General features: G+C 49.2%; 1 protein-coding gene across 1 annotated transcript; it reads right to left on the reverse strand.

Moving 5' to 3' along the window:
• Positions 1-1,031: 1,031 nt before the first annotated feature.
• LOC144150091 (uncharacterized) lies at positions 1,032-23,034 on the reverse strand. The gene is made up of 7 exons (XM_077681904.1): positions 22,833-23,034; positions 20,600-20,667; positions 15,491-15,589; positions 11,333-11,383; positions 10,407-10,469; positions 7,034-7,083; positions 1,032-1,187 (listed from the first exon to the last, which is right to left on the reverse strand). Exons 1-7 carry the CDS (start codon positions 22,951-22,953, stop codon positions 1,115-1,117), a joined length of 525 nt encoding a protein of 174 aa, XP_077538030.1. The 5' UTR covers positions 22,954-23,034; the 3' UTR covers positions 1,032-1,114.
• Positions 23,035-27,299: the final 4,265 nt, after the last annotated feature.

Genomic DNA, 27,299 nt, shown 5'->3' on the forward strand with positions numbered 1-27,299 from the left:
GGCCCTGGAAAAATGTATTCCCAGAAATGCACCCGTGGTCGCAGTCAAGCCGACTCTAAATGGGCTCGTATATATACTGAAGCTATAGGGTGCTTACGCATTACGGAGCAATTGCCATTTGGCAGTTTCTGGGCATTTTTCGTTACTTTCAACGCAGTCTGGTGAAGTAACACCTGAAAGAACGATTTTTAATGCTTGCAGAATAAAAATCAGCCGCCCTGGTCACTAATTCACGGTTGTGAAGAAATTTTAACCCATGCCCAATGCTAGCTAAGTGCTACTTTATTGAACGAGGGGTCATGGAGCTACTGTTGCTTTAGAAGAAACAGCAAGACGTTTCCGAGTACAAGAGCACGAGAAACTGCAATACTTCTGCATTAAAAGTTCGAGTAGCTATTGCTCTGCAAATCGCTTCAAAAAAAAAAAAAAAACTGTGTGCGAATGCATTTTAGAGAAATGGAGACAAGCGTCGTGGTCTTTACGGGTTTCTGACATTGGGTTCTGGTCGGGAATTGGGCTTCTTTATGCGGCGCCATCTCTCACTGTCTTCTTTTCAAGGAGGCGCATGTATATATGGCCAGCATTTTTTGCGCCTGCTCTATTCCCATTTCCATTTTGTTCAAGAATTTTTTTCCCCCTTTGCCAAAACGTTTCTCATTTATTTCCATGTAATGTGACAGGGCCGCTTCCTTCCCCAAAAGTCGCCAAAATTAAACTGTACAGCCGTTATTTTTTGATAAACAGACTTAAAATGGTAATATCTACGTCACAATACTAAAGGACAAACCGCACGTGAGGAGGGCGACGATTTCCGCTCGGGTTTTCCCTCCTCTCCAAAACTGGCACTGTCCGGAGAGGGTAAACGCGTGCGGCAACGCGTCGCCATCTGCACACGTGGTCGGCTCCTGATTTAAACTTGTAACCATTTCATTGAATTACTATAATACTAAACACACAGCCGTACATAGACACATCGCTGCAATTTCAGCGACAAGAACACCCCTCCTGTCGTTCCTGACCGGTTGGGTGCACAGTGATCGCGATTTTTATTGTTGCTGGCGACTGAAGTTGCAGCGTTTCTGCTTTCTGTTGTTTGCAGCGGAGTCAAGCGTAACTAGTCGGCCAGAGCCCGACGCAGAAGCCGGAAGTCGTTGTGTCTTTTTTGTTCCGTTCGTTTTCCTGTGGGTCTGTGCAGAAAGAAAAAAAAAATCAGGAAAAGAAAACAAATAAGGGCAAATAACAGGTAGGCGCCTCAGTTCATGGTTTCGCTTAACTTGTTTTTAGACCGGTGCGTGGCAGCTCAAATAACGTTACAAATTCACTGCCTCGTCGGGTTTAGTAAAACTGCTTGATTTAAACACAATGCAAAACCAAGCCGTGCTGACAAGAAAAGGTAGGAAAATACGAAGAAAAAATAGAGCCCTTCCACTACTATAAAGATGGAAAACCAGCGAAGAAATATTTGTGGATAACTATATATAGTATTGAGTTCATGGTCGGGATTGAGTTGTGAATGCTGGTCTACAATATTTATTGAATAAAGAAACATACGCATAACACATAACACTTCCTTAGCATTAACTCTAAATAATTTTCGCATAATTTGTTCCGGGATAGTTTCCATAAAACAAATGTCAGAGCCGGTTTCTGTTACTCCCTCCGTAGACGGACGGCCATGCATTGAATTGAACACACAGGAATTGTGTAACGTTTACAACTTTACTGTGCACTAATCGTGAAAAGTAAATGAAAGTGAGCGTATTGATGCGGTAATGTAATGTGCGGTAATGTCCTTCTGTAATAATAATTGTCATTGTTCTTCTCCTGTGTGCAAATATTTTTCAATAAAACCTGAAACCTGAAATGTTAGCGACAAATTTCAGCATAACATTTTTGAAGATGCCTACAATATCTTAAGACCTACGAAGCATTTTTCACTACGTCTTAATTAAGCGACCGCGTGCGATTCTTTGTCGACACGTCCCGATAGACTCACGGAATTTAGGCCTGGAACTAGCGCAAGACAGCTTCACTGCAGAATCCAAACAATCAAGACAAGGCAAATAAGACAAAACACGAGGCGATCCGCCAAATAGATAACGGTACGAACACTTTGTCAACAACACGGGAGACTAGGGGTTATGTAATGACATAAAAATGAATTGAAAACCATTTCGTGGATCCTCAAGAGGGCGTGACACCTCGTCAGTGTCCCTCGTGAACTTGATGCTCGGCCCAAATGAGCAAGCCTTGATCCAGCTGAGGAATTTCGCAACACGGCGTTTCTCGCACGCCATTAGTACACAGCTTTAACCGCATTTGCGCGTTGTAACCGACTACGTTTTACATGGTGCGAATTTCGCCTGCGAATTCCCATCTGCGGCGCCGCTATTACGGCAAAACGATCAATTCTCGTTGCTGTGGCAAATTGCCAAATGTTTTGAACTGACAAACTTCTTCTGTGAACGCCGCTTGGCATTCGGCAATTTGTCGCAGCAGTGAAAATAGGAAGAAAAAAAAAGATCGTTTTATCTCACGCTGCAGCAGCAAATTCGCAGGCGAAATTCGCGCCATGTACAGAACAGGCTTCAGCGGTACCGATTGTGCGCTTTAGCGCCAGCACTGCCAGCCTGTCGCTTCTTTTGCTGTGCATCCGTATCGGCGTTTCGTCGCTGGCATCCCCATTCCTCGCTCCTCTGCGGCGCTGCACTGGCCTCGCACTCCGTTCAACGCATACACACGGCAACGGGAGTCTCAGCACCGGACGAGGCGGCATCTGACGGGCGCGTCTACAGTCGTAAATGGCGAGCCACGGCCCCCGCGATCGGCTGCCGGCGGGCACGGCGCGCCGCCGGCAGCCGATCGCGGAGGCCGTGGGCGAGCGCGCTTCGTCTCCCTGGCAACGTCGTCAGCGGTGCGAATGCAGCGCCACCGCATCCACGCGCTCTCTCCTTCTTTGCTCTTCTGCCGCTTTGCGGACGGATCGACGGCGGAAATTTGGGCCAACTTGCCGTATCTGTAGCGAAAGCAAACACAATCTGCATAGAATTGGAGCCACCTTAAAGGTACTCTGCAACACTTCTGATAAACGCTTTCACTCTTTTCTTCGCGTCTGGAAGCGCTGTGAAAACTACAGTTATCGCCAACCCGGAAGGGCACTGCCTAATTTGCCCATCGCAGCAGATGCGCGTTCCGTTTCTCCTTGCGTTTGTGGCGTTTTTTTAAAGTTGCTATCGAATGTGTTTATTGCTGCGACTGACTGAAAGCCGGCCAATAGCTACTACATCGCTGTAATTACGTAATAGAGCGCTCGGAGAACGCGAAGACCGGGAAATAGAAAATTCTTTTCAACAAGTTTTTAAGTTATCTGGTGGGCATAGAGCAGTAACTTTTGACTGAGGTACCTTGTGTCTCCTTATTCTGAGTGCTAAGTGTGTTTTGACTACGTTTTGAAAACATCTAGGAAATAAAAAAGTAAAAAATTAAAGCCGCCCGCATCTTCCCACGGGGGGAACTCGAGTAAATGCGTCGCATCTACTCGAGTCAAGCAAAGCGTCACGTCAAGCGAAAGCCAAGCAAAGACGCCCTTGACTGAATTCTGAACGCGCGCTCCGCCGCTTATTACGTTGAGGGGACTGCGTAAGCCGGTCTCAGTCGACGACGTTGGAGTACTTGTAAAGCGGCGTGGACTCTAGGTGTTTGAGTCAAGCGCGGATGTTGCTTCGCCGGAGAACGGCACACCGGTTGTATGCGCAGCGCGCCCGAAGAAGAGAGTACTGCCCATGAGAGAGTGCATGAGAGAGTACTGCTCATGCGCCGGCCCCGGCGCGTCTGCCGCGGCTATGACGCAACGTGCCGCGGCTATGATGCAACACAATCCAACACAATCCACTTTAATCCAATCCAATCCAATCCAAATCCAATCCAGGTCAAGCCAATCCAAGCCAATCCAAGCCAATCCAATCCAATCCAAGCCAATCCAATCGTATCCAATCCAATGCCCCTCGCGAGAGAGTGTTCGCTATCGCCTCGACTCGACGCGCATGCGCAGTGAGCGTGCGGACTACGGACGCCAACGCGGGTGACATCGTGAGTTACTGAAATGCTCTGCATTTAAAAAAATTCCCGCGCCTTCCCGCGAGGGGAACACGAGTAAATGCAGAGCATTGGGGGTCGTTAACGCCGCGTAAGGTCGCGTTAGGGTGGGTAGTTGGGACGTAGTTGCGTTGGTGTTGGTTTGGGGTAGAGAGAGGAGAGTAAAGTCCGTTAAAGATCCCCAGGTGGTCAAAATTAATCCGGAGCCCTCAACTACGGCGCGCCTCATCGCCTGCGTTGCGTCGGCGCGTTAAACCCTACAATCAATCACTCGAGAGTAAAGTCGCGTTAGGGTGGTCAACCAAGGAAGGAGCGTCAACCAAGGAAGGAAGGACCAACGCAGTGACTGAAGCACGAGCGACCGCTAGCCGCTTTATATTTGCAGCGCCCGCAGTAGACGGAGAGCAGTACGGGGGGGAGAGCGCGCATGCGCAAGCAGCGCGCGCCCTTCCACGCCCCACCGCGCTGCTATCACGCACCTGTTACGCCGAGAACGCGACGGAGCGAACGGGCTGACTACGACGCATGCGCGCGCCAGCTGCTGTTGAGAGAGGGGAGGGAAGGAGGAGAGGCGCACCTGCTGCGGACGCGGAGCTGTGGACGCCGTCCGACGCAGGAAGAGGCGAGGCTAAGAAATGCTCTGCATTTAAAAAATTACACCATCTTCCCGCGAGGGGAGCCATGGGGTAGATGCAATGCATCGGGGGTTGCCGTTGCGTTTCCGTTATGTTAGCGATGTCAGCGTGTGGATTGCTGTTGTTGTGTATCCTATTTATGCAGTATGCTCACCCCCCGATGCGTCGCATCTACCCCATGGATCCCCTCGCGGGAAGATGGTGTAAATTTTTAACCGAGCGCAAGCTGCGCGCTGACCGCGCTGACGCATAGATGGCGCTGCGGTGAGAGCGGCGGAGCGCGCAGCTGCCGCGGCGAGGAGAATGGGGGAGGGATGCAGACTACGCCGTGACAACGACGCGGGACAAGGCGAGTTAAAGAGATGCGTTGCATCTAAAAAGTGTTGCAGGGTCCCTTTAAGAGGTAATTCAAGCCGGACGGCAGCTCTTCCGCTGCCCATGGTAACCTAGGAGGACCTTCGGGATACTTTATTGGCCACTCCGTAGCCTTGTGTGGGTGTCCCTTGCATTTACTGCTGCGTTGACCTAAGAAGCCGGTGGGTTGCCTTGCAGTGTAGAATACACCACTCGGAATTCTTTCGGAGAATGAACGCTTCCCTTGCGGCGTGTCGTCACGAATTCGTTGGAGGCTATGTTGAGCGTTGCGATTTCCAGAGAACGGTTACGCATGCATGCGGCACGACGGCAAGCAGGCACTCTGTTATGTGAGCATCCGTGCTTCTGAAAAGGATAACCCATGGTATTACGGCTGCTATGTGGAAAAAGCTACTAACTCTACTTGAAATACTACCAACCCTGTCCAATCACGGTGGGAACGCAGGGTTTATGCAGCTTCTAGCAGCGTTGTGCCCATTTAAGCTGTATTGAGCTTAAGCGGGCCATTAAGCCAAAATACAAGCAGTGGTCATGAAACTCCCGGCTAAGTTTCGTACGGGGACAAAGGCTACCGCGAGGGGCGCCACCGCAGATCGGAGGGCATCGGGCGCGGCCGCCGCTGCTCTGTAGCCAGACCGGCAGGCAGGAACGCAGCAATTTTTTTTAACCTCCTTGGTTCGCACCAAATTTTTTCGTCACTCGCAAAATGATAAGTCCATTTCAGCGGCCCACGACACGTAAAGCCAAAGCACACTTCTGATAAGGCGCCGAGCATCCGTTCCCTGCCAAACGCGCTCTGACCACTTCCCCTGCTGCCCTCCGATCAACACCAGCGCCGCGGCGCGGCCTCCCTGGGCAGCGCACGAAGCTCTCCCATAGCGTGACGGCGGAGTTTCATGACTAGAAAAGCATTGAAGGACTCTGATACAAGTTTGGTTTATTAGTGCACGAGGTCGCGGGTTCGATTCCCGGCCGCGGCGGCGCTTTTCTGGTAGGCGAAAAGCAAAAACGCCCGCGTGTGTGAGATTGCGGCGCACGTGAAAGATCTCCAGGTGGTCAAAATTAATCGGCGCGCTCATCCCCTGCGTTGGGTCGGCAGGCGCGAGCGCCTGCCGACCCTACAATTAATCAATCAAGTTTGGGTTTGTTAAAAAGACGGCATTGTCCCGATAGCAATGATACCAATTTCTTCGCAAACCTCAAACACACAATCGAGATGTTAGAGATAACAGATGAAGCAGTGGCGAATCCCCAGCAGCTTTCCGGCAATTTCTGTATGACGTCACGAAATCTTATTTGCGCGATTGGCGCTCTTCGATCTTATCCACCGGCAAGAAACCTGACCGTGCAATTATAATAGTTCCTCCAGTTCAGGTTGATCGTATCGCTTGAATGCTAACGTGCGGTTTACGCGCTTAAAACTATTTTAATTGTCCCCTTTACTGCTTCACCGCCGACGTCGTTCAGCGAGAAATTTGGAAGTTTTTTAAGATTTCGTGCGTTTTTTGTTCGATGAACGTTTTTTGTGGCTGCTGTGGCGCTGAGTGAGTAACCAAAGAATAGTTGTTTTAAACTGAACTAAATTGTGATTTGTGTTCACTGCCCCATCTGGCCAGTGGTGAGCGACAATAGGCGTAAATGCCGGTTGATCGGACCACACGGGCGCCATCATGACGCTCCAAGTACGCGGCCGATTAGCGTTCCAGTTTACCATGCATTTTTCTTTAGTTTTTCTTGGCGATTCTGCTCTTCACTCGTCTTGAAACATTCATACGCTGTTCCTGCGTGTTTAAGTCATAAACCGGCCCGCATATGCTCTGTCCTCTGGTTTATTCACTTGTTGCTGAGTGGTCTGCTCTTTGCTCTGCATCCGGCCAATATGTGTCAGCTAACAAAGAATGACGCATGATAAGAAAGAAAGTACAAACCTTTTTAAAAAGTCTTGCCTCCACGACACTGGTCGCGACTTGAAACATCCCTGATAGTAATGAGAACAACACAGATGAAAGTAGGTCAATTATTAACAAAAACACTAAAAAACATAATTGCCTCTACCTCTGTCTTTCACACACGCACGCACGCACGCACGCACGCACGCACGCACGCACGCACGCACGCACGCACGCACGCACGCACGCACGCACGCACGCACGCACGCACACACACACACACACACACACACACACACACACACACACACACACACACACACACACACACACACACACACACACACACACACACACACACACACACACACACACACACACACACACACACACACACACTGACGGGCGCAAGCACGCACGGACACAAATTATTGGCAACAACTACCAGCGTTCCCATCCTTTCGTTGGAATCATAAGGCACGCTCTTCGGCACAAAGTTTGCTTTTAGGGAAGGGGGATGAGTAAAAATTTATTTGATCAGAGGATTTCAAATTTAGTTCACACTTTTTATCGCTTCTACAGGGCTTCAGTAATTTATATATTATTCCTCAGTACGTATACAGACGTTTTTTTGCTTTACCGTTTACAAGAGTACAAGGATCCACTGATAACTGAAGCCTATCTTATTGTCGATTACAATAAGTGAATAGTTCTGGCGCAGCCAATGGCATATGACAAGCAAATACTTTGGTAGTAGATGGCTATAAATGTTATATGTTAATTGAAGCACTGCTTACAGACTGTCGATAGCGTATCAATGGTCGATAATCGGAAGTAACTGCAGCTATTTTATTTCACTATGGACAGTTTACTGAAAGCTAACAAAATATCGGTAGTATTGATGATAGTCTCAATAGTTTTGCATAACTTGTATTGAGCAACTGCGGACTCATCGGGAACGACAACGCCAACCCAGTCTTGCCGGCTGTACATGCACGTCTTAACCATTTCTCTCCGATCGAGACTTTCATGGAACAAAACGTGGTAACGTGGTCGCGGTGATATGGAGAGGGCATAGCCTAGCGAGAAGGCGAGCACGGACCGAGCAGACATGCAGCAAGTTAAAAGTATACTAGAAGGAGACGCTTTTACAGGCGAAAATAAGAAATATGGTGGCAGTGTTTACATTTGTCAACATTGTTGAGCAAAAAGAAAACATTAAATACCATTGAGGCAAGAAATAAATACTTAAGGGATATTTGCATTGTTCTTTTAACAAAAAACACAGGGCTGTTTGATTTCTGCGATAGCAAAAAAGAAAAATACGCCCTGGAAAAACCAAGAGCGCTCGCGGCGCCCCCTCGCGGCAGCGTTCCCAATTCAAAAGTAACAAAAGGTTCCAGTAAATGGAGCAAGCGCTGGAACACGTCACAAATGAACTGGAGCGAACGGGAATCGATCTGCTGTCTCTGAGAAGTTCTCTGAAGCTCAGCCTTGCGATTAGGAAACGCCAGGCAGCCTCGCTGTTAACATCAGTGTTGGCGACGTTAAGTCAGTAAAGCTGGGGTAATTTTGTTAACCATGCGTACACGTATCACGGTTAAAACTAATTAACAAGGCTCTTGAAGTTATCCAGGCATTTGCAGCGAAGGTTGGTCTAACTGTATCCGCCGAGAAGACGAAGTACATGACAGTCGCTAACAAAGCTGGCCGCAAGAAGCTTGCCGTCCACCTTCCATCTATACGCATAGGCGCTCATCAGCTTGCTGAAGCAACAGAGCTCCGTATTCTGGGCCTGCATATTCACCAGGCTGGTACCGCTACAGCATGGCTGAAAGCAGTGAGGCAAACGGCGGCAAATACCATTCGCCTGATCCGCCGCATTGCGCCAAAAGCGGGTGGTGCAAGAACTGAGGTCGCTCGTAGGCTGGCGTGCGCTGTGCTCCAACCGCGATTGGTTTATGAAGCCCAGTTTCAGCGTCTAACCGTATCCCAACATGCTAAACTGGAAGCTATTAATAGAGAAGCCATGCGAGCCATCACCGGTCTCCCTCGCATCACCCCGATACCGGTCCTTCATGACCAAGCTCAGCTCAACACAATTGACGAGCTCATAAATCACCGCCGAGCTGTGCGACTGTCAAAGTATGCATGTCTGCAGAACGGCCATGCACTGTACGACCACTTCAACCCGGGCAACTTGGCACCTCCGGAAAGTCAGGATGAGCTTCCACCCTGGGGTTATACGATTATAACCTCCAACAAAACAAGCCATCTGCAGAGAAGGCGGACCAAGGAGGGTAAAGCGCAGCTCTATCCTCTCCCAAATCACCCGGGACCAGACGATCAATGCCTCCTCTACACCGACGCTTCATGCACAGGAACGCATGGAGTCACTGCGTGGACCAGCCCCACTCATCCCAGCATCGAAGGCAGTATTCCCTATGCCTCTGCCACATGCACCCCAATCCTGCTGGAATTGCAGGCTATCCACGACGCCCTACTATGTGCAGCCGCTTCCAATGAAGACTTGAATACCATCAATCTTCGTACCGACTCTACGCAAGTGATACACTATTTGAAACAGGTTGCGCACACCCCCATCATCTGCGAACGCATCCACCAGCTCCACAGCAAAATGCCATCCAAAGTGGTTGTGTCATGGGTTCCTGGTCACACCAGTATTGCAGGAAATGAACGGGCTGACTTCCTGTCACACAACTGCTCGGCCCCATCATCCCCCGCCCAGCTCCCAAGTGACCCATGGGCCACAAGAATGGCTGCAAAGGAGGACCTTCGACGCCGAACGCGTGCTCTCATACCTCCGTGTTCGGTTCTCCTCCCCCTCAATCTTACCAGGATGGAGGAGGTTGTACTACGAAGGATCCGACTGGGCGTGGCTCTTACTCCTGCCCGCACGAGTGGATGGAAAGGGGACTACCGAGGACATGTGAAATGTCCAACCTGCTGTGAGGAAACGGTTCCGGCAGACCTTCACCACCTAATATGGACATGCCCTTGAACTAAGGACATTCGAAGAAAATGTTTGATGGCAGCAGGCCTAAATTTGCAGCAAGACACGCATTACCATCGGTGGCTCCATGGTCCTGCCTACCGTTCCCTACTGGACTATATCCGGGAGGCCAACCTAGTTTCCTGGATATAGATCGGACCCGCTTGGTGTCTACCAAGCCTTGATGCTATTAAATAAACGAACAAACAACAACAAAACTAATTAACGCCGCTTTCCATATCTCTTTTGCGCCTGGCTCTCCACTCTTACAGCCCGTACTGTACTGCCGGGTGGGACGTACGTCTCCTTGAATCAAATTGCCTGGCATCAAGACGTATAAACTCACGAATGCACGGACCACCGCTATACATTAAGACTATAAAGAATGGCTGCTCTTACCACGAACGCATTTCCAATGTCGACAGCTTGCTGAAGGCTGGTCACATTCACCTTTTGTAGAGCCTGGAACGTACAACGTGCAGTCTGTCATTTGTTGTAAACAGGTTTTTACTTTACGCAAAAGATGTGTAAATAGAAGTGCATTCATTTGGTAAGAAGGGTGCGGTCAATCTTTGGTGTTTTTTTACGACCTTGAAATTGACCACACCAGATCGAATTGATGACACTTTCCTTGCAGTATTTCTTGCCGCAATGCCTATGTGAATGGCTTTTATTTCATTGCTCACTGTTACTTACTCGTACCTCCCGTCTCAAGGTCACAAAACTGACTCCGCGGGGGTGTATGCCATGTTCTCAGAAATCAAAAACGACAGTACACAGTCAGAACAATGGCGACGACCGCTGCATGGAACAATCTTATGTGAAATATGGCAACCGGAAAACAAAATCAGCAACAGCGCTGAGAACAATAAAGACTAAAAAGAAAGACGAATAACGCGTTGCCAACAGATAACCAAAAACGACAAACATCTGTCCCCAGAGAACGAAATAAGCAGCAAGCATCAAAGATATCAAGCATACGAACCACAACGAACAACGCAAAGCAGCGCCAAATGCAAGGAGCATGAAAAAACAGCAACAGACAGTACACAACAACAACAACAACAAGACAACAACAACAACGACAAAAACCAACAATGACAAGCACAAGACCAATGAGAGATAAAACAACCGCAGTGAGGCAGGCGGCTATTTCGAGAATACTATAGCCCAGCAAGGCTGAAAGCTGGACTAGTTGATTCAGCAGAGTGTCGCAGCATCTCAGTAATACGATGTGGTACGGTCATGTACGCCTCAGTTGTTACGGGCGTTTGTTATCCTCTGGTTTCTTAATTACATTAAAAATGATCTTACGCGCTACTCACCTCCTTCGCTTCCGCCGAGTTGTTGAAGATGCATGCGTAGAACGTGGCCAGCTGCAAATGACCAGATGTGCGTTGTGAACTCAAAGGTGTCTTGTCTCCCTGACACTGCTCTGAGTCAAGTTCATGATGTTTATAATTGTTTGCGCAGCAGGCACAGGGAAAGGTAATGTTGAGCCCGTGCTTTTTAATTGATTGCCCTCAAAATTTCAGCGCCAACACCGTGGCGCTGAAACCCGATCATATATGGGCTCGCAAAACAATGTCTAGTTTGCCTCAATGATGATATTAACAATAAATAAAAAAAGTAATAGAAACGATATTATTACGCAGTGTGCACGCAAAGGACCAGTTGTGGCAGTTTAGTAGACGAATACGGGTGAACAAATTTTCAGCGAAAGAACTAGGAGATGGAGATTGGTTGCAGACAGGTGAGTTTATGTTTCGACGCATTGTCCCGTATACACCATACTGCAACTAACCACGAAAAAATCATTAATCGTAACTCCTACTGGCGCAGAGTGCGGGAGGAATACAGCAAATAGAAGACAATGCATGAACACTTGTAAATAGGAAGGAAATTAAAGAAGCGAAGAAAACAGAAGTATCTAAAAAAATTGCCGCAGGCTGGCTCCATCCCAGCGCCGTCAAACGACCAATTAGCGTGACACAATTGGGCGAAGAACGAAGTATGCGGGTAAAGTAAATAATGGAATCTGAGCTGGGATGCCTATTGCTGCTGTCCCCGTGCGGATATTAGATGCAGAGCATCTGATTCACTCGCCTTGTCCCTCCGGCGTCGTCGTCGTCGTCGGCGTTGTCCGCGCCTCCCCCATTCTCCTCGCCGCGCCAGCTGCGCTCTCCGCTGCTCACCCCCTCTCCTCTCCGATAGCGAACGCTCTCTCGCGAGGGGCATTGAATTGGATTGGCTTGGATTGGATTGGCTTGGATTGGATTGGATTTGGATTGAATTGGATTAAAGTGGATTGTGTTGGATTGTGTTGCGTCATAGCCGCGGCTCTCCTCTCCGATAGCGAACACTCTCTCGCGAGGGGCATTGGATTGGATTCGATTGGATTGGCTTGGATTGGATTAAAGTGGATTGTGTTGGATTGTGTTGCGTCATAGCCGCGGCAGGGGGTTCACGGCACGTTTTACGCGATGGGAGAATCAACCTAACGGAAACAACAACGGAACCCCCTAGGCGTCGCATCTACACAGGGGTTCCCGCGAGGGGAGGTGGGGGCGCTGGGTTTTATTCTGTACAACAACCATATGCTGGCCCTCGTCATTCGGCGAATTCGCACGCTTGGTCGCGCTGATTGGCCGTTTGGGGGGCGCTGCGGTAAAGCCAGCCTGCAGCAATTTCTTACAGTTACGATTCTACGCGCCGCTACCATGATCGCGCGTCCTGAAAATTGCGGAGTGGTCCTGGGCTTTATGGCAGAGCCTACCGCCACTCGTGTCTGGCGCGTGGCCGCCTCGCGGTCAGTGACTCGAACCATTGGACGCGCAAGTTGAGATCTCCCCTCCCCCCTTTCTGACTCAACGAGCGCCGCTGCTGCCGGCCCCTCACGAACTCGGGAAGAGTGCACATGTTGTGGGTGTCTGTGCAATGCTCGCGCCGTGTGCAGAAAGCACTAGGAGAACTGTTTGACCGTTAGCGCATCGGGTATAAGTACGGACGCCAAATTTCGTCAGTTTTGGAGCAGCGAATTGATGCTGTCGGTCTGCTCGAGTCCTGGGCCGGTATTCCCGTGTTTTGTCCCTTTTGTGTCCCTTTCAAAAGTGTCCTTTTTGAGAGAGCTCTGATTGACTAAAAGCGAACACCCGGATGTGACGCCATGCAGGCACGGCGGAGCAATGAGCCGTGGCTACTCCGAGCAGACGATTTGGAGCAGACGATTTTTTGTCGCCTTATTGTTGGTTCGCTCGAGGAACAATAAACACATAAAAGATACTCTGATACGGTTTCAGTTCTTTAAAATGCGTTTGCAAGAACAGTTACGGTATTTGAATCAAAGGCCCACTGCTTAACCGGAAGTACGTCACGATGAAAGGGACGTTTTCAAAAGGGACAGTTACGAGAATACCGCCCCTGTACTGTAACTTCGCCCGGAAATGCATTGTTTCTGTATTGCTTCGGCTGATCTCTCGTCATGCAGTGAACCAGTTAAGTTCGCCATCGGCTTCTTGTCATCATCTCCAAGGCAGCAACCTTTGCTGTCCGCTCACCACCTCGCTGCCACACGCATGACGGAGGCGTCGGAGCCCTGGTTCGGGGACGCCTTTCCGACAGTAACACAGTAAACAAATGAATGCAGGGACGATTACGCCGTACTACTCCGTAATTCAAAATTTAAGCTGGGATGTATGGGTGCTTCACTGTTGCAATATATTAAGGCAAAGGTGTTTGGAGAAATACATTGCATCTATATATGCTCAGCTATACACCACTTTTTTATGCATCATTGTTAAGGATTCGGAGTATGGCTGGCGCGGACAATGTGTGTCGAACGGCGCATTGACAAATGAGCGGATTATGGCGCAAATGTCTTGCTAATCGGGAGATCGCGAGTCGAAGTGTGTGGGTGACGCACGGGCGCGTTTCGCAGCAGTCGCCATACGCAGACCTCCGCTCAGATAACGGACAACGCCGTGCTCATCTGGCGTCATCTCTTAGCCGCCGCAGACAGACCTCCGCTTTGCAGCACTATGTTTCCTTGTTCTCTGCTCTTCTCCTCTACTTTCCTCCTCACACTTGGACTGTACCGTCCTTCGACTTCCTCCTCGCGCTCTCTTCTTTATTGCAATCGTCACCCGCGTTCACACTTTCATCTCCCCCCCCCCCCCCCCCTCTGTTTTAAGTGCGAATGCACTTTATAAGCGACCCCAGACCATCCACCGCCGGCGGCGGCGGCGGCGTCGGCGTCCGCAGTGCTCCTCTATATTTAAAAAAGAAACAGCATCCGGCGCCAGGTTTCGATCCGAGGACTTTGCGGCCGCAGCGCGACGCTCTACCGACCAAGCCACGGACGCGACGGTGATATCAGTGTTAGTGACGCGCCTTATATCTTTAACGCATTCAAACTACGTCGTCAGCGGCGTGCGTTGGCGACTCAGCGGCGTTATAGCGGCTTGATAACTGCGTGGTGTACACGTGATACTACAAACCCGATGGAAGAGATGGAAGAGAAGGCGGCGAGGCGGTGGGCTGCGGGGGCCGAGCGCAAGCGCCGCAAGCGGGCCGACAACCGTGCATTCGCACTTTCACATTCTCCCCCTCGGGGAAATGCGGGGGAATTTTTCCCTTAGAAGGTTACGGCAACGCTCAAACGCAGGAACGGGCGCTTAAACGATAAAAAGCAAGAAAGCTGAGCGAACAAGATGTAGGCGTGCTGATACAACGCAGAAAGAAATAAAAAAAATAAATGCAAATTTCGGAATGCGTGTGCCCCAGCCGAAGCTTTATCTTGCCTATACCGTCCACTTCTCACCAAACTCGCGACAGCCACGAGTTGCTGTGGGCGCCGTGGTTACAGGACGCATTGTATGGTGGGGGATGAGCCTGTAATGTGTTTGAAGTTTGAACTGAATCGGTTGGGATTGTATATAGTGAATCCAAAGCGACCCGCTGTGGCTCGGAAAAGGGGCGTTGAATGCATGCAAAAAGTAGGAGTTGACGGCTGTGTGCCACCGTGACTCGGACGCAGTGGACGCTGGGGGATGAGCGCGTAATTTGAAATCGCTCCGATTAAATGTCAATGGAGCAGTGTGGGTACCGCCGCTGTTAGGTGATGTCTGTGCGTTTCGCATTGGTTTGCACGCCAAGGTTTTCATTGAGGCTTTCGACTCCCTTTCCCTCATCTTCCAATAACCCCCCCCCCCCCCCCCCCCCCCCCCCAGGGCCTCAGGCCTATTTCTAAATAAAGTCGTTCATTCATTCAAGCACTACATGGCGAGAGATGAGCACATATTTTGCCGCGATGCAATACAACTGAATTGGCGAAGCAAAAAAGTACGACAGCACCAAGAAACTAATAGCCGTTCCAACCACATATGCTATCGTGGTTAATCCGTGCTACATACATTTCACGTACCGAAAACAATTGCCTGGCGGCGGTTTGCCCTTAATTTTTTCTGCCTTTTCCAAATACTCACAAAGCTGGAGTCAATGCAGTCAGCAACAGAGTCTTCAAGAGCGAGCTGGAAACACCCGTACGTGTATACTCTTCCAAGATCCGACTTGATGCCAAGGGCCTGTGGGAAGAGAAAGCGGGTCATGTGCCTCACGAGTTTTCTTTGAGTCGTAGACGAATTTCAGTGAGCCCTCGAGAAAAATTTGGCCCGTGCTCAGCTTTAACACCTCGTAAAAATAAATCAGGTCATTTCAGATAATTCAAAACTAAACGAGTGAGGCCACAAGGGGGAATTCGTTTATAAAACGTAGCGGTGTTTGCAATCGGATGTATATTACCTGCATGAGAGAAGTTTTAACATCCTCGGTTGAACGGTTTTTGTTTCTTGTTAATGGCACGGGATAACCCACCGCGGCGGATTCGTAGCTATGGCGCTGTGCTGCTGAGATCACAGGCATGGGGTTAGATGCAAGCTGCGGGGGCCGTTTCTCTAATGGAGGCGAAAAACGAAAACGCCGTGTGCCGTAATTGCGTGCACGTTAAAGATATCCAGGCGGTCAAAATCAATCCCAAGGCTTCCACTACAGCGCGCCTCGTAGCCTTCAGCTTCGGCGCGTCAAAAGCCCCGAATGTGACTTTCGCTGAATTAGCCAGTTTCAAGTTCAGCTGCCTTAGCACGGATTGAGTTTAACGGAGTCATTATAAAAGGAAGGCGTGATGATAAACTGTTGCTGAAAAACGTATTGCTATAAGGTTAACAAAAAAAGGGGAGAAGAAAGCGGGCCCATCGCTTCCCGGTTGTTTCAGCGGCGAGCCGTTCAGCTCAGTCTGTAGTCAAAATATTTTACATCCTAGTCGATATATGTGCGCGACACATACGATTTTCCAGCGTATTTAATGTACCACATAAAGGTAGAGGAAGTCTCAGTCGTGACTGTACGCTCCCATAGAGACTCAGTGATTGCGAATATGCTGTGCGTGGTGATGCAAGCAGAGTTAACAGGCGGTTTCACAAATTGTGGTAAAGTTTCGGGAAATAAGTAGATGCCCGCTGTAAGGCTTCACAAATATCTTTTAAAAGGAGGAGGATGAGATAGCCTTTATTACATTAGGAAGACGCTAGGTCAAGTGGGGGAAGTGGGAGTAGAGGGTGGGATATTCGAGGCTTGGGACATCTTGAAAATAAACCGTTCAAGTTGAAGCTGGTTGGCTCCTTAAGGAGGAAGAGGCCACGTGGGGTGAGGAGAGCAGGCTCACGGCTCTAAACTGCTCGCGCTAGACCGCTTTCTAGAGAGTAGTGCGCAATTAAAGTCAGCGTGGAGGGTTCCAGTGTTCGAGGGTCGATGTATGAGGAGGAGGCATTTGGAGGAGGCTTGAAGTTTCTGTAACGCGTAAATTTTGGACAGTGCCAAATTAGGTGCTGGAGATTGGCGGGTGTGAGGGAGGCGCAGAAGGGACATCGAGGCGGCAGGGATGGGGTGTACCATTTACGGAATGTCTCTGGGGTTAAGCTAGCATTTGCAAAATATTTGTTCATAAAAATTTCGGCTGATCTTGGGAGCGGGGGTAGAGCAGATAAAAAGCCGGTTGGAGTGAGGGTCTTGAGGCGGTCTTTTTTGTCTTTTTTGTACCATAGAATCTGTATGGCTGGCGGTAATGAGTCAGGAGGCGGAGGAGCCAAGTCGGGTAGCAGCTGAGGACTGGAGGTTATGCACTCCCGTGCAGCCGAGTGAGCTGCCTGGTTCCCCGGAGAAGACTCCTCGTGTCCAGGCGACCAGTCGATGCGAAGATGGATGCCGCTAGATTTTAGGATGGAGATCTGATGCAGGATTTTGTTGGCAATGGGATTGGTGGATGTGGGACTTTGTAGTGTCTTTAGGGCTTCGAATGAGTCCGTCAGGATGCGTATTTGTGAAGGGACGGAGGAGTGAAAGTCGAACATGAGGAAGTCGATGGCTTGAATGATGGCATGGAGTTCCGCTTCCAGAATGGTAGCACATGGAATATTAAGGGTTCGTTTGCCTTGGATGGAGGGGAGATCAGGTGATGTCCATGCGATGCCAACTAGTGGATTAGCTATGCTTGCGTCGGTGTAAATGTCAATTTCTTGGGGGCGTTTACTGTTCCGGAGGGCGTTGATGCGGGCTGCGCGGACGGGGTGGGCGTTACGCGGGACGGGATGGGTGGCAGTAGAGTCCGTGACAGAAGGGCGGTTCCAGGGAGCCAAAGGCGGTGGGATGTCGTTGGGTTGTAAGGGCTTCAGATTGTCCCAGGCGATGATGGAGACACCTTGATGAGTTAATGAGCGTTTATGGAGGGATTGATGTACTTGCTCCTGAATGATATTTTCCAAAGGGGGAAGAGCAACTGCAGCTTGCAGGTTCTCAAGACGAGTATGTTTGGGTAGTCCACTGATGGTGCGAAGGGTGGCTCTGTGCAGATTTTGAAGTATTCTCATGTGCGTTTTGTTAAGGTCGTAGGATTGGGCTGCGTAAGTTATAGTACCAATGGCGACAGCTTGTGCTAATGTTTGGGTCGCCTTCTGGCTTGCTCCACCAAATTTGTTCGACAGGCGACGTATGGCATGTTGAATTGTTTTCCATTTAGGTTTGAGTTGTTGTAGCCATATTGACGGGCTATTTTTGTGTCCGATTGGGATTCCGAGTAATCGCATGGGTTGGAAACTAGCGGTTATAGGGGTACCGGCGAGAAGAAGAGTTAGAGGATTATAGTGCGGAGGGGGTTTGTGGCCAAATACGGGTAAGATTAATTCGGTTTTTTCAGGGGCCAATTCGAGACCAAGAGTGGCCAAGGAGCATTCAAGGCTATTTACTGCGGCTTGAAGTTCGGTTTGCATGTCTTCCGGGCATAAAAAGTCGGCTGATTCAGTCCATATGGTTACGTCATCAGCATATATTGTGAAGCGGGCAGCAGAGTCACGCTCGAGATTTCGAGCTACCCTCGCCATGGCGAGGTTAAATAGGATCGGAGAAAGTATGGATCCCTGAGGTACCCCGCGGTCAAGGTAGTATGTGCGAGGACTCCAGCCTGGGTGCGATCCTTGAATTCGTATTGGACGAGCGTTCAGGAAGTTGCGGATCCAGATTTGAGCCCGGGCGCTTGGGTAGGCGTGTGCCAGTTCTTCTAATATGGCGGATTGGCTGACGCGATCAAAAGCCTTACGTATGTCCACTGCTAGTATCAGGTCGGGAGGAGAGTGGTTATGATGGGAGCGATTTATCACTCGGCGTAATAGCCAGAGGCTATCGTGAGTGCTCAGGTTTGGGCGGAAGCCAGTCTGCGCAGGATGAAAGTATGGCCGTACATATTCCAGGTAATGGGTCATACGGTTATTTATGAGCCGTTCTATGAGTTTACAGAACACAGGAGTGAGCGAGATGGGGCGGAGGTTTGTGAGGTCAGTTGGGCCAGTACCAGGCTTCTTGGGTTTAGGAATAGGGAAGATGAGAGTTAACTTAAGAGGTTCAGGAACTTCACCAGTTTTCCAGCAGCGGTTAACATGGTCAAGTAAGACAACAAGGGAAGTCTTGGGCAAGTTGCGGAGGTGTTTCCAAGTTACACCGTCATGTCCAGGGGCAGATTTGGGTTTACCTTGATGAATGGCCGTGTAAAAGAAATTTGATGCCCCCTTCCATTTACATACGCAATTTGACATCGCCAGCCACCCCCCCTCGGAAGAAAAATTAATAAGTGTGTAAAGAGCTTTAACGTTATTTTTTCTCTCTAACAAAGCGGCGGGAACAGGAAATGATAAGTGTGTGATAAGTGAAACCTGATAAGTGTCTAGCGACAATAACGTGTTCTTTTTCGCTCTATATGATGCACCGGTGAGTCTCGTGATCATCGCCCCTTTTAAACAGACTAGGCGGAAGTGTAGCTGCCACAATGTACCATCGTGATAAACTGAAATACGAACAACGGTGCGCGTGGTTCTCAGTACATGCTGCGCTCCCTGGCGACTGGCCACGTATGCACACCAGGCATAAGGTTGGGAAAGCCCTCTGCTAACTTTTTCTGACTGCGCAGGCACATCCCTTGCTTAGAATGTCGATCATATATAAAAACCACGCGCACAGTTGTTCGCATTTCAATTAATCACGATAGTACATTTTATGTATATGCAGGACAGCTGAATGACAGCATACAAGGACCCACAATGTAGGAGTTATGTTCCACGCCATTCAGGAGGCATGAAAACTACATGAAAGACAAAACGAAAAAAGCAGCCCTGGCGAGAAAAAGAGAAAACCTGAGGCACAATTCGTCCTCTGGGGGATGATTACCAGGGATAACGTGTTTTCCCATGTATCGGTTTTGCTGGTAATATTAACAAAACAATAATAGCAGAGAGAGACAGTGTGACACTTTTTTCTTCTTTCTTTAAAATTCTTTAATGCTTTCATAACGTACTCAACCTGGAATAGGGGTCACAAAGAAACTCAGCTGAAAATTTCAACTGTATAATAACCTGCATGTCAGATAAGTTAAAAATCTGCTCAGAGGATTTTTCTCTCCTCCCTTGTCTTGCAGTTCTTTGAGGGCGCGAAATGCGTCATTGCAGCAACGTAGCGGCTATTGGCCGCTTCTTTTCAGTAGCAGCAATGAACGCATTTTATAGCCCCTTTAGAATAAAGCCACAAAGAAAAGCGGAAACGGAAGGCGCATATTTCTGCTGCGACGAGTAAGTCACACAGTGCCGCTCCGTGCTGCAGATAACTATAGTTCATACCACAAGCTGCATGCAGCACTGTGGAGGCCACATTGTAGTCAATAGTCCGCCCACTGAGGGCGCCTAACCCATCGCGAAGGAAGCTACAAAAGACGCCGGGGCCTTGCGGTTCCACCTGGCGAGAGGGTAGGGCCCCCTTCACGGCGGCTAAGGCGCCCTCAGTAGGCGGAGTGTTGACTACAATGTGGACTCCACAGTGCTGCACCTAGCATGTGGTAAGAATAAAGTTTCGGCAATGTTTCCAAACGCCGAGAAAGAGTGAAAGCGTTTATCGGAAGTGCTTCAGAGACCCTTCAGTACAATAATAACGTTATGCTACCACCGTTCTTTTAGATGATGACATACGATAAAGTTGTGCTGTGGACGACATTGATTGCTTACCCCATATCCGGTTTGATTGAGTCCATGTTCGGCTTTCACATTGGCGATACATGTACTCGAAATGTCATCTGCAGTGCATAATATGTGAGTCCGGGGTTAGACGAAAGAAAAAGAAAAAAAAAGTGAGGGGGAGGGGGCAGATAAATGAAAAACATTTTTATAGGTGCTAAACCTGCGCCATGTGCAAACTTGTATGTACTTGCGAATAGTGCGACCTTCCCGAGAAGTAAGATGTGTTAAGGATTAAGCGGCACCTTCTATTATGAGCACAGACGTCTCTCAGTGCGTAAATTAGTCTATGGTGTTGGTCGTGATTGAAACAGATAAGGGTGTACGATTGCGATACTCTCACAGGAAGACGCAAGTTTCGTGTTGAAGGAGCTGTGAAGGGAAAATGCAAGTTCGGTTTATACAAACGACTGCTTCCTCCCGATAACAACGGTGCATATTTTATTGCATACTGCAGACAAATAGCGGAGATATTCAGGAGCACAGATGAAGCAGTAGCTACTGCCCAGCCACTTTCTGTCGGTTTCTCTGTGCCGTCACAAAACCTTGCTTGTGCGACTGGCGGCCGTGGACTTAAGCCACCGCCGTGAAACATAAACGGGTGACTGTACTCGGGCCACTAGTTTCGCTTCATGGCTTTGCTTGAATGCTGACATGCAGTAAGCACACTGATAACCATGTATTTAGTGCCGGCCCGTATAACGGTGTTCCTCCCATATTACGTCCCTGTGGCGCGAAAATAGAATCCGTTCAATATGCCTTGCGCGTTTTTTCTATTAAAATCGTGTTTCGTGGCTCAGATAGAGATGAATGAGTTACTAAAGGTTAGTTCTTTCATAGTGAACAAAGTTATACTTTGTCTTCACGGCCTCTTGACAATGCGCGCAAAGAAAGCATTGAATTCGAGTCAGGCAGTGAATCATACGTTGCCTTTGACCACCCAGCAGCTTTAGGCGGCACCAACAACTACGACGACCATGACGGCGCTCCAGAGAGCGTTATCATGTAGCAATGCACGAACACTGAAAACCTGCCATCCGTGCCTCTGGAGTTCTCGTTTTCGGTTTGCGTGAAACCGCGGTGAAATTCCACGGTATTGCGAGTTGGGAACTCATGCGCAGATATAGCGCTTTCTGTGCATGATTGCGAACCATCTCGAAGGGGGTAACTCTGTACATCCTGTGGCCCAATTGGTAGAGCATCGGATGCGTTCTCCGCAGGCTGGGGGTTCGGACGCACCCAAAGTTCGAAATGTTTCAATTTTCACTTTAAAATGCCTGCTACGTACAGGGATCTACATACCCCCTCGTATGAATCCCCCTTCCCCCCCTCCTTTACCCTGACTGTCTCCTTTCCCGGAGGAGTGGAAAAGCGGGCTGGAAAGCTCGCGGTTTCAGTACCAGACATTCCTGGTACATCAAGGCCGAGCACCAGCGGTAGCACGCGGCTTTGTGACTTGGGAATATGCCACCCACTCTTCTTCTCTTTTTCTTGTTATCGGCGCTAGTAAACGTTTCTTCCTCCTTCGCGTCTTCACAGAAAAAATAAACTGACCACTTTTCTGAAGTCTTGCTTTACGTTCTTGACTGCTGCGAACATTTTTACGTTCATTCTGCGAGATGAGCTACATGCAAAGCGTGGGCCATGATCCTGGAGTCTTGGTACCACGGGTAGCATACGAAGGTTCACAGCCATTACATTACTCCTGACGTGGCGTAGGTGTTCGAGTCACTGCCACGGGTTGTACGAAGAAAGTTCCCATTACCCCGAAGTTGTCGGAGGGCCGCTGGGTATACCAACTCTAAACGCAGTATACAGTTAAACATCAATACACCACCTGCAGCCTATAAATTTACTATGACAAACCTTGTCGCCGATAAATGCAGCCGAGGAATAGCTCATGCCAAAACCATAACCCTGGCAGAATTCGGCACTGTAATTCCTGATACAGTACATTCGGTCATTTTTTTGCTGCCTCCTCGTCAGTACACTCGTGTGTCAATGACCATACCGAGGCCATTTCTCACATTTTATGCCCTTGACGATTTTATAAATGAAAGGACGCGTATGCAATGTTACATTTTCATTTACATAACGCAGCACCGGGACAGGGTGTGTTCAGTGGTGAAGTTATTGTGCTGTGGCAATTTTCACTAGGAAATAACACTATAACCGGAGACAGACAGTCACAAAGAAAATAGGGTAATGAGAAAGTTTCGCTTACTTATATTAAAACATAATCGCGACTCCACTGCGTTCGACATGAGCACGGATAAAACAAAAATGGCGACTAACGTCTTCAGTGGGTCTGGGTCCCTGAGGACACGTTTTCCACATGTCGACATTTTTCTACTTCCCACTGGGCCTTTGTCGCTGTTCTTCTACCTCAACTAGGTATATGCCGGATCACGATAACCGTAAAGTTGTTTATCATATCCCGATTTCAGCAGAACCCTGTGTTTTGTAGTCGGACGTCGCTGAAGCACCAACGGCTTCAGGATCGGTCGCAGCCGCCGTGGCCAAAAAAAAAAAAAAAAAAAAGGGGGGGGGGGGGTACGCATCTGTATACAATAAAGTAATTAAAAATGCTGCGTGTTATAATTTTGTGTTTGGCGAACACACACGCGTCATTATGAACGCAGGCAGCAGAAAAGCAAGCGTTTTTGTGGCGTTTCAGCATTTGTGTGAAGTTTTTCGAAACAATGACGGAATGGCTTTGAAAACAGGTGTTTTTTTACGATCTGTACATGAAGCCTCGTTTCGTTTCGTTTACTCCCGGGACGTGTCAGGTTACGTGGTTATGTGAGCATATCACTTTAAAGTCCGCACACATACTGCGGCCATATACGCGGCCACATACATCCGCTTAGTACAAATTCCTGGGAGAAGAAAGGAGGTTAAAAAAGGGAGAAGCGCACAAACGCGTTTCTTTCACAGAGCTGGGTGGGCTGCTCGTTTAGACTATCTTTTTCCGCTTCGCGGAAGTTGCGCTCGGTATAATGTAGCCACCACTGCCTTCAAATATATTCGGGCATTTATTTGATGCCATATGCGCTTACTTGACTTGTTTTCCCAGTATTTCCGCCCTAATATGTTGGATTCGGCAACAGCCTCAGCACTTGCCATGATGAAACACGCTTCCAACGGCCATTCCTTCGACGAAAATGAAACACGAATTTGCCTCTCTATATCAAACCGCACTCTGAGCACCCGGTTAGTTGTCCTTTTTAAAGGGACCCTGCAACACTTACTATCGACTACTGGGAATGTATTTTGGGGTAAAGTCTATTGTCCCAGCAATCTCCTCCCGCAAGAATTATGAAAATCCGTTCACTATCAGCGAAACTACGCGCGGGGAAAAATCGCGCATAAATGTCCCCTCTCAACTCAACCGCAGACAACGCGACGAAAGCTGCACTATAGTGCCTAGAATATACTATTCTAGGCACTATAGCTGCACGCTCCCTCCCGGAGAGAGGGGCGGCGCACGGCGTTCTGTGCGGCGGCCTTCGATATGTCACAGGCCGGGGAGTTTTGTTCTTTTCCCCGCAACGCGGACGGGTCTAGTTCCGGTCTGGTGCCACAAAAAAGCAGGCATGGCGGCCTGCTCGCAAGCAAGCGCTCAGGCTGGTAGGGCGTTTTTGAAGCAATAAACGTTTGTTGTCGAGTGGGCTCATTGAAAGTGGAATATTTAGTTCGTCACTCAAACTCCGCGCGCACTCAAAACAAAAGAAACACCAAAAGCATGCGGACAGGTTCAGACATTGAAGAGGTTCATACACCGCGCCGACGACGGCGGATCGTCACAGGAAATGCCAGACTTTAGCCGCGAAGCTGACCAGCGCCAGTCAATAGGAGAGCCAGGACAGCCATGGCCCGATTGACGTCGCAGAGGCCATGCCAGGGGTACATAATGCCGAGAATTGAAGAGAGTGCGGTTGGTTTTTCTGCGTCTTTCACGGCGATTTGCGCGCTTACCGCTTCACGTGCACGTGTAATATTTGGCTCAGGTGTTCCTGGCAGTGTAATCTAAACGTCGCGCAGGTTTACTTGCACTGCACGAAGAGTGTTGCAGGGTCCCTTTAAGATTATAGTACGGACGTTAAATTTATTCATTTTATTTATTTTACCCCAGGGCTTACAAGGAGCGTTATAGAGGGGAGGCATTTCCACTAGACTAAAAAGCACGCAAAAAAGAACCCAAAGAAATAAGTGAGCAACAATGGGCACTCATACAATGTTACAATAACGAACACAAATTGAACACAAGCAACAATATACGTACTTACAATGAAAGCTGCCATTCAATGCTCATTTTACTGCGAGCGCTTTCCTTTAAGCATACCGAAAGAAGAAAAAAAGTCAGCGGCCATCGCTGAAGGGATATGGGTTGTGGCGTGGGTGTGACTTGGACGGTCCACCGCACGCGGCGACCGTGTATACGGGCCGGCGTGAGGGGCAGACAACACAAATGCAACCGTCCAACACAAGCAATGGCGGGGTTTATTCCTCGAACCCCCGGTCCCCCTGCTTCTTGCTCCGATGGCGGCGGCCGGAGCCGTTCGGCTCGAGATGGCCGCGCCCGCTTGCTGCTTCGCCTGCGAAAAGGGAAGAGGAAATTACCTGGCCGGCGATCGTGTCGCTGTCCCGGGCTAGACTCTCTCCGGTGCGCGCGCCGTCCTTCTTCCCGCCCGGCCGTACGGCTCGTGACGTCACCGCGTTCTCCCCGCGCCCCATTGGGCCGGCTGGACTCACGTGGTGCGTGACGTGGCGGAGACGACGTCGCCTCCGGGCGAGGAGCGATCGCCCCTACCTGACCCGCGCCGGTGAGAGCGGGTTCCCGCCACTACCCTTTCCACAGGGTTAGATATTTTTTCAATCAACTTTTCGCGTTGCAACACGAAAAGTTGAGCGTCTGTGATAGGGACCACTGAGGGTGGCTGGAAGGATGAACTAGTAATATTCGGGGCCAGAGAATGGACACAACTAGCAAGCGATAGAAGTGGCTGGAAATGTGAGGGAAATGCCTTCGTCTGCAATTGACACATTCATGGCGATGATGATGACAATGACGATGATAATGAAGTGAAACCATCTCCAAAGGTCCTGTGAAGTGTTAATATAACGCGCAGTGCTTGGAGCTTTACTTTTTTTGCAGTTTGTTGTGAAATCATTTGCAGATTTGTTTTGTTTTCTCCCACTTTCTGCTTGGCCGATGAGCTTATGTTTCGTTGTCAACAAGAGAGAAGAGAGAAAAAAAAACGCGTATTAAAATTGTTTGTCCTGGTCTGCCCCGGTGTATGGGACAAACACCGCTTGCGGCCCCCAAAACAGAACCGCTTGTCAGGTATGCTGACATTCTCATTTACTACCGTCAAGGCCGAAGAACCTTCCCGACTCCGCATTCCCAGTTAACAAAAGCAGAAGCCACCACCCTTCGAAGACTACAGACAAATACGTACCCCCACAGAACCCTACTCCATGCGATTTACCCCACCAAATACCCGTCTGCCTGCAATTTCTGTCCAACGCCCGGTACACTGTACCACCAGATTTGGGAGTGCCAGAAGACCCCAGGCCTTGCCCCAATAACCTGTCCCTTCTACAAGCAGTGGGCGAACCGCTTGACGAGCCCGGACCTTGGGATTCAGCGTGAACTGGTGAAGAGGGTCTGGACCGCCAGCCGAGCTCAGGGTATCCCGGAATAGGGAAGCCCCCCACCGGGCGGGTGCCCTAACATCTGCACCAGCTTGACAAATAAAGATTTATTCATCATCATCATCCTGGTCTGGCTAGTTTATTCAGGGTGTGGTAAAAGAGAGCTGATGCAAATGTGGAACTCCGGGCCTACAGTCTCGGTATAGCGCTGCATTTGCTTTCTTGCGTTCAGCGGACTTGGTAAAGCTCAGGTTTGACTCCGAGATTCTGGTGCGCCCTATGTTAGAGCCTTCCGACCGAGTTGAGCTTCCGCACATTTTCGGGTATCGTCGGCTTAGGGGCACTGTACAAACAATCTATAGCCGCGTCTTTCACCGCCACCCAACTCAGTCAAGTCAACGCAAAGGCGCCTGACGCTTGTTATTCGTCCATGCTGTTTCCTTAATGACTGTCGACTGGCAAGGCCTTACCATCTGAAGTAAGAAATTTAATAAACTGCGGGCAGTTTGTCTTATCTATTCACAAGCCCCTTACAGGGCCTTGAACACGGCATTGAGTAAAGGGGGGGGGGGCTAATAAAAGCAAGAGTTCTATAAACCTTTTCAACCGTTAATCTTTAATAAGATCAGAGCATATTCTGGGCTGTTTTGCGCATGCGCAGTTACAACTTCCTGTCGAGTGCGCCAATTGTAGGGCCGCTAGCACAGCCCACTGATAAAATGGAAGCTTCCAGGGCGAAGAAAATAAAAATGGTCTATACTCAGGGACAACTTTCTGTGGCAGTGCAGGGGGATGATTTTGATGATAAATGCTATAGTGGGATCCTCTTTGTGGCAGGGTAATAACGTGTCATCTTACAAAAAAAAAACTAATATACCTAGGTTTTACACTCTTCGTTTAATAACAGCGCTGCTTTCAGGGCAGGCGCAGGAAATTGATTAGGCACAAAATACTTATTTTTTCTCTTACAGGTGGTAGCTGTCCTAGGTAATATTCCCCTCTCTGCTTTTCGTCCACCAGCATTCTAATCTTA

This window comes from Haemaphysalis longicornis, unplaced genomic scaffold (genome assembly GCF_048455015.1).
Source record: "Haemaphysalis longicornis isolate Haplotype H1 unplaced genomic scaffold, Haemaphysalis longicornis Haplotype H1 scaffold_8, whole genome shotgun sequence".
Lineage (NCBI taxonomy): Eukaryota > Metazoa > Arthropoda > Arachnida > Ixodida > Ixodidae > Haemaphysalis > Haemaphysalis longicornis.

Bases quoted from the DNA above. Each gene is read 5' to 3' on its own strand.
- LOC144150091 (XM_077681904.1), bottom strand. From the start codon at position 22,953: ATGTCGACATGTGGAAAACGTGTCCTCAGGGACCCAGACCCACTGAAG. The intron at 10,470-11,332 runs GTGAGTAGCGCG...TGTACGTTCCAG, and splicing joins ACTCGGCGGAAGCGAAGGAG to GCTCTACAAAAGGTGAATGT. The intron at 1,188-7,033 runs GTTTGTACTTTC...CTTTCTGCACAG, and splicing joins AGGCAAGACTTTTTAAAAAG to ACCCACAGGAAAACGAACGG.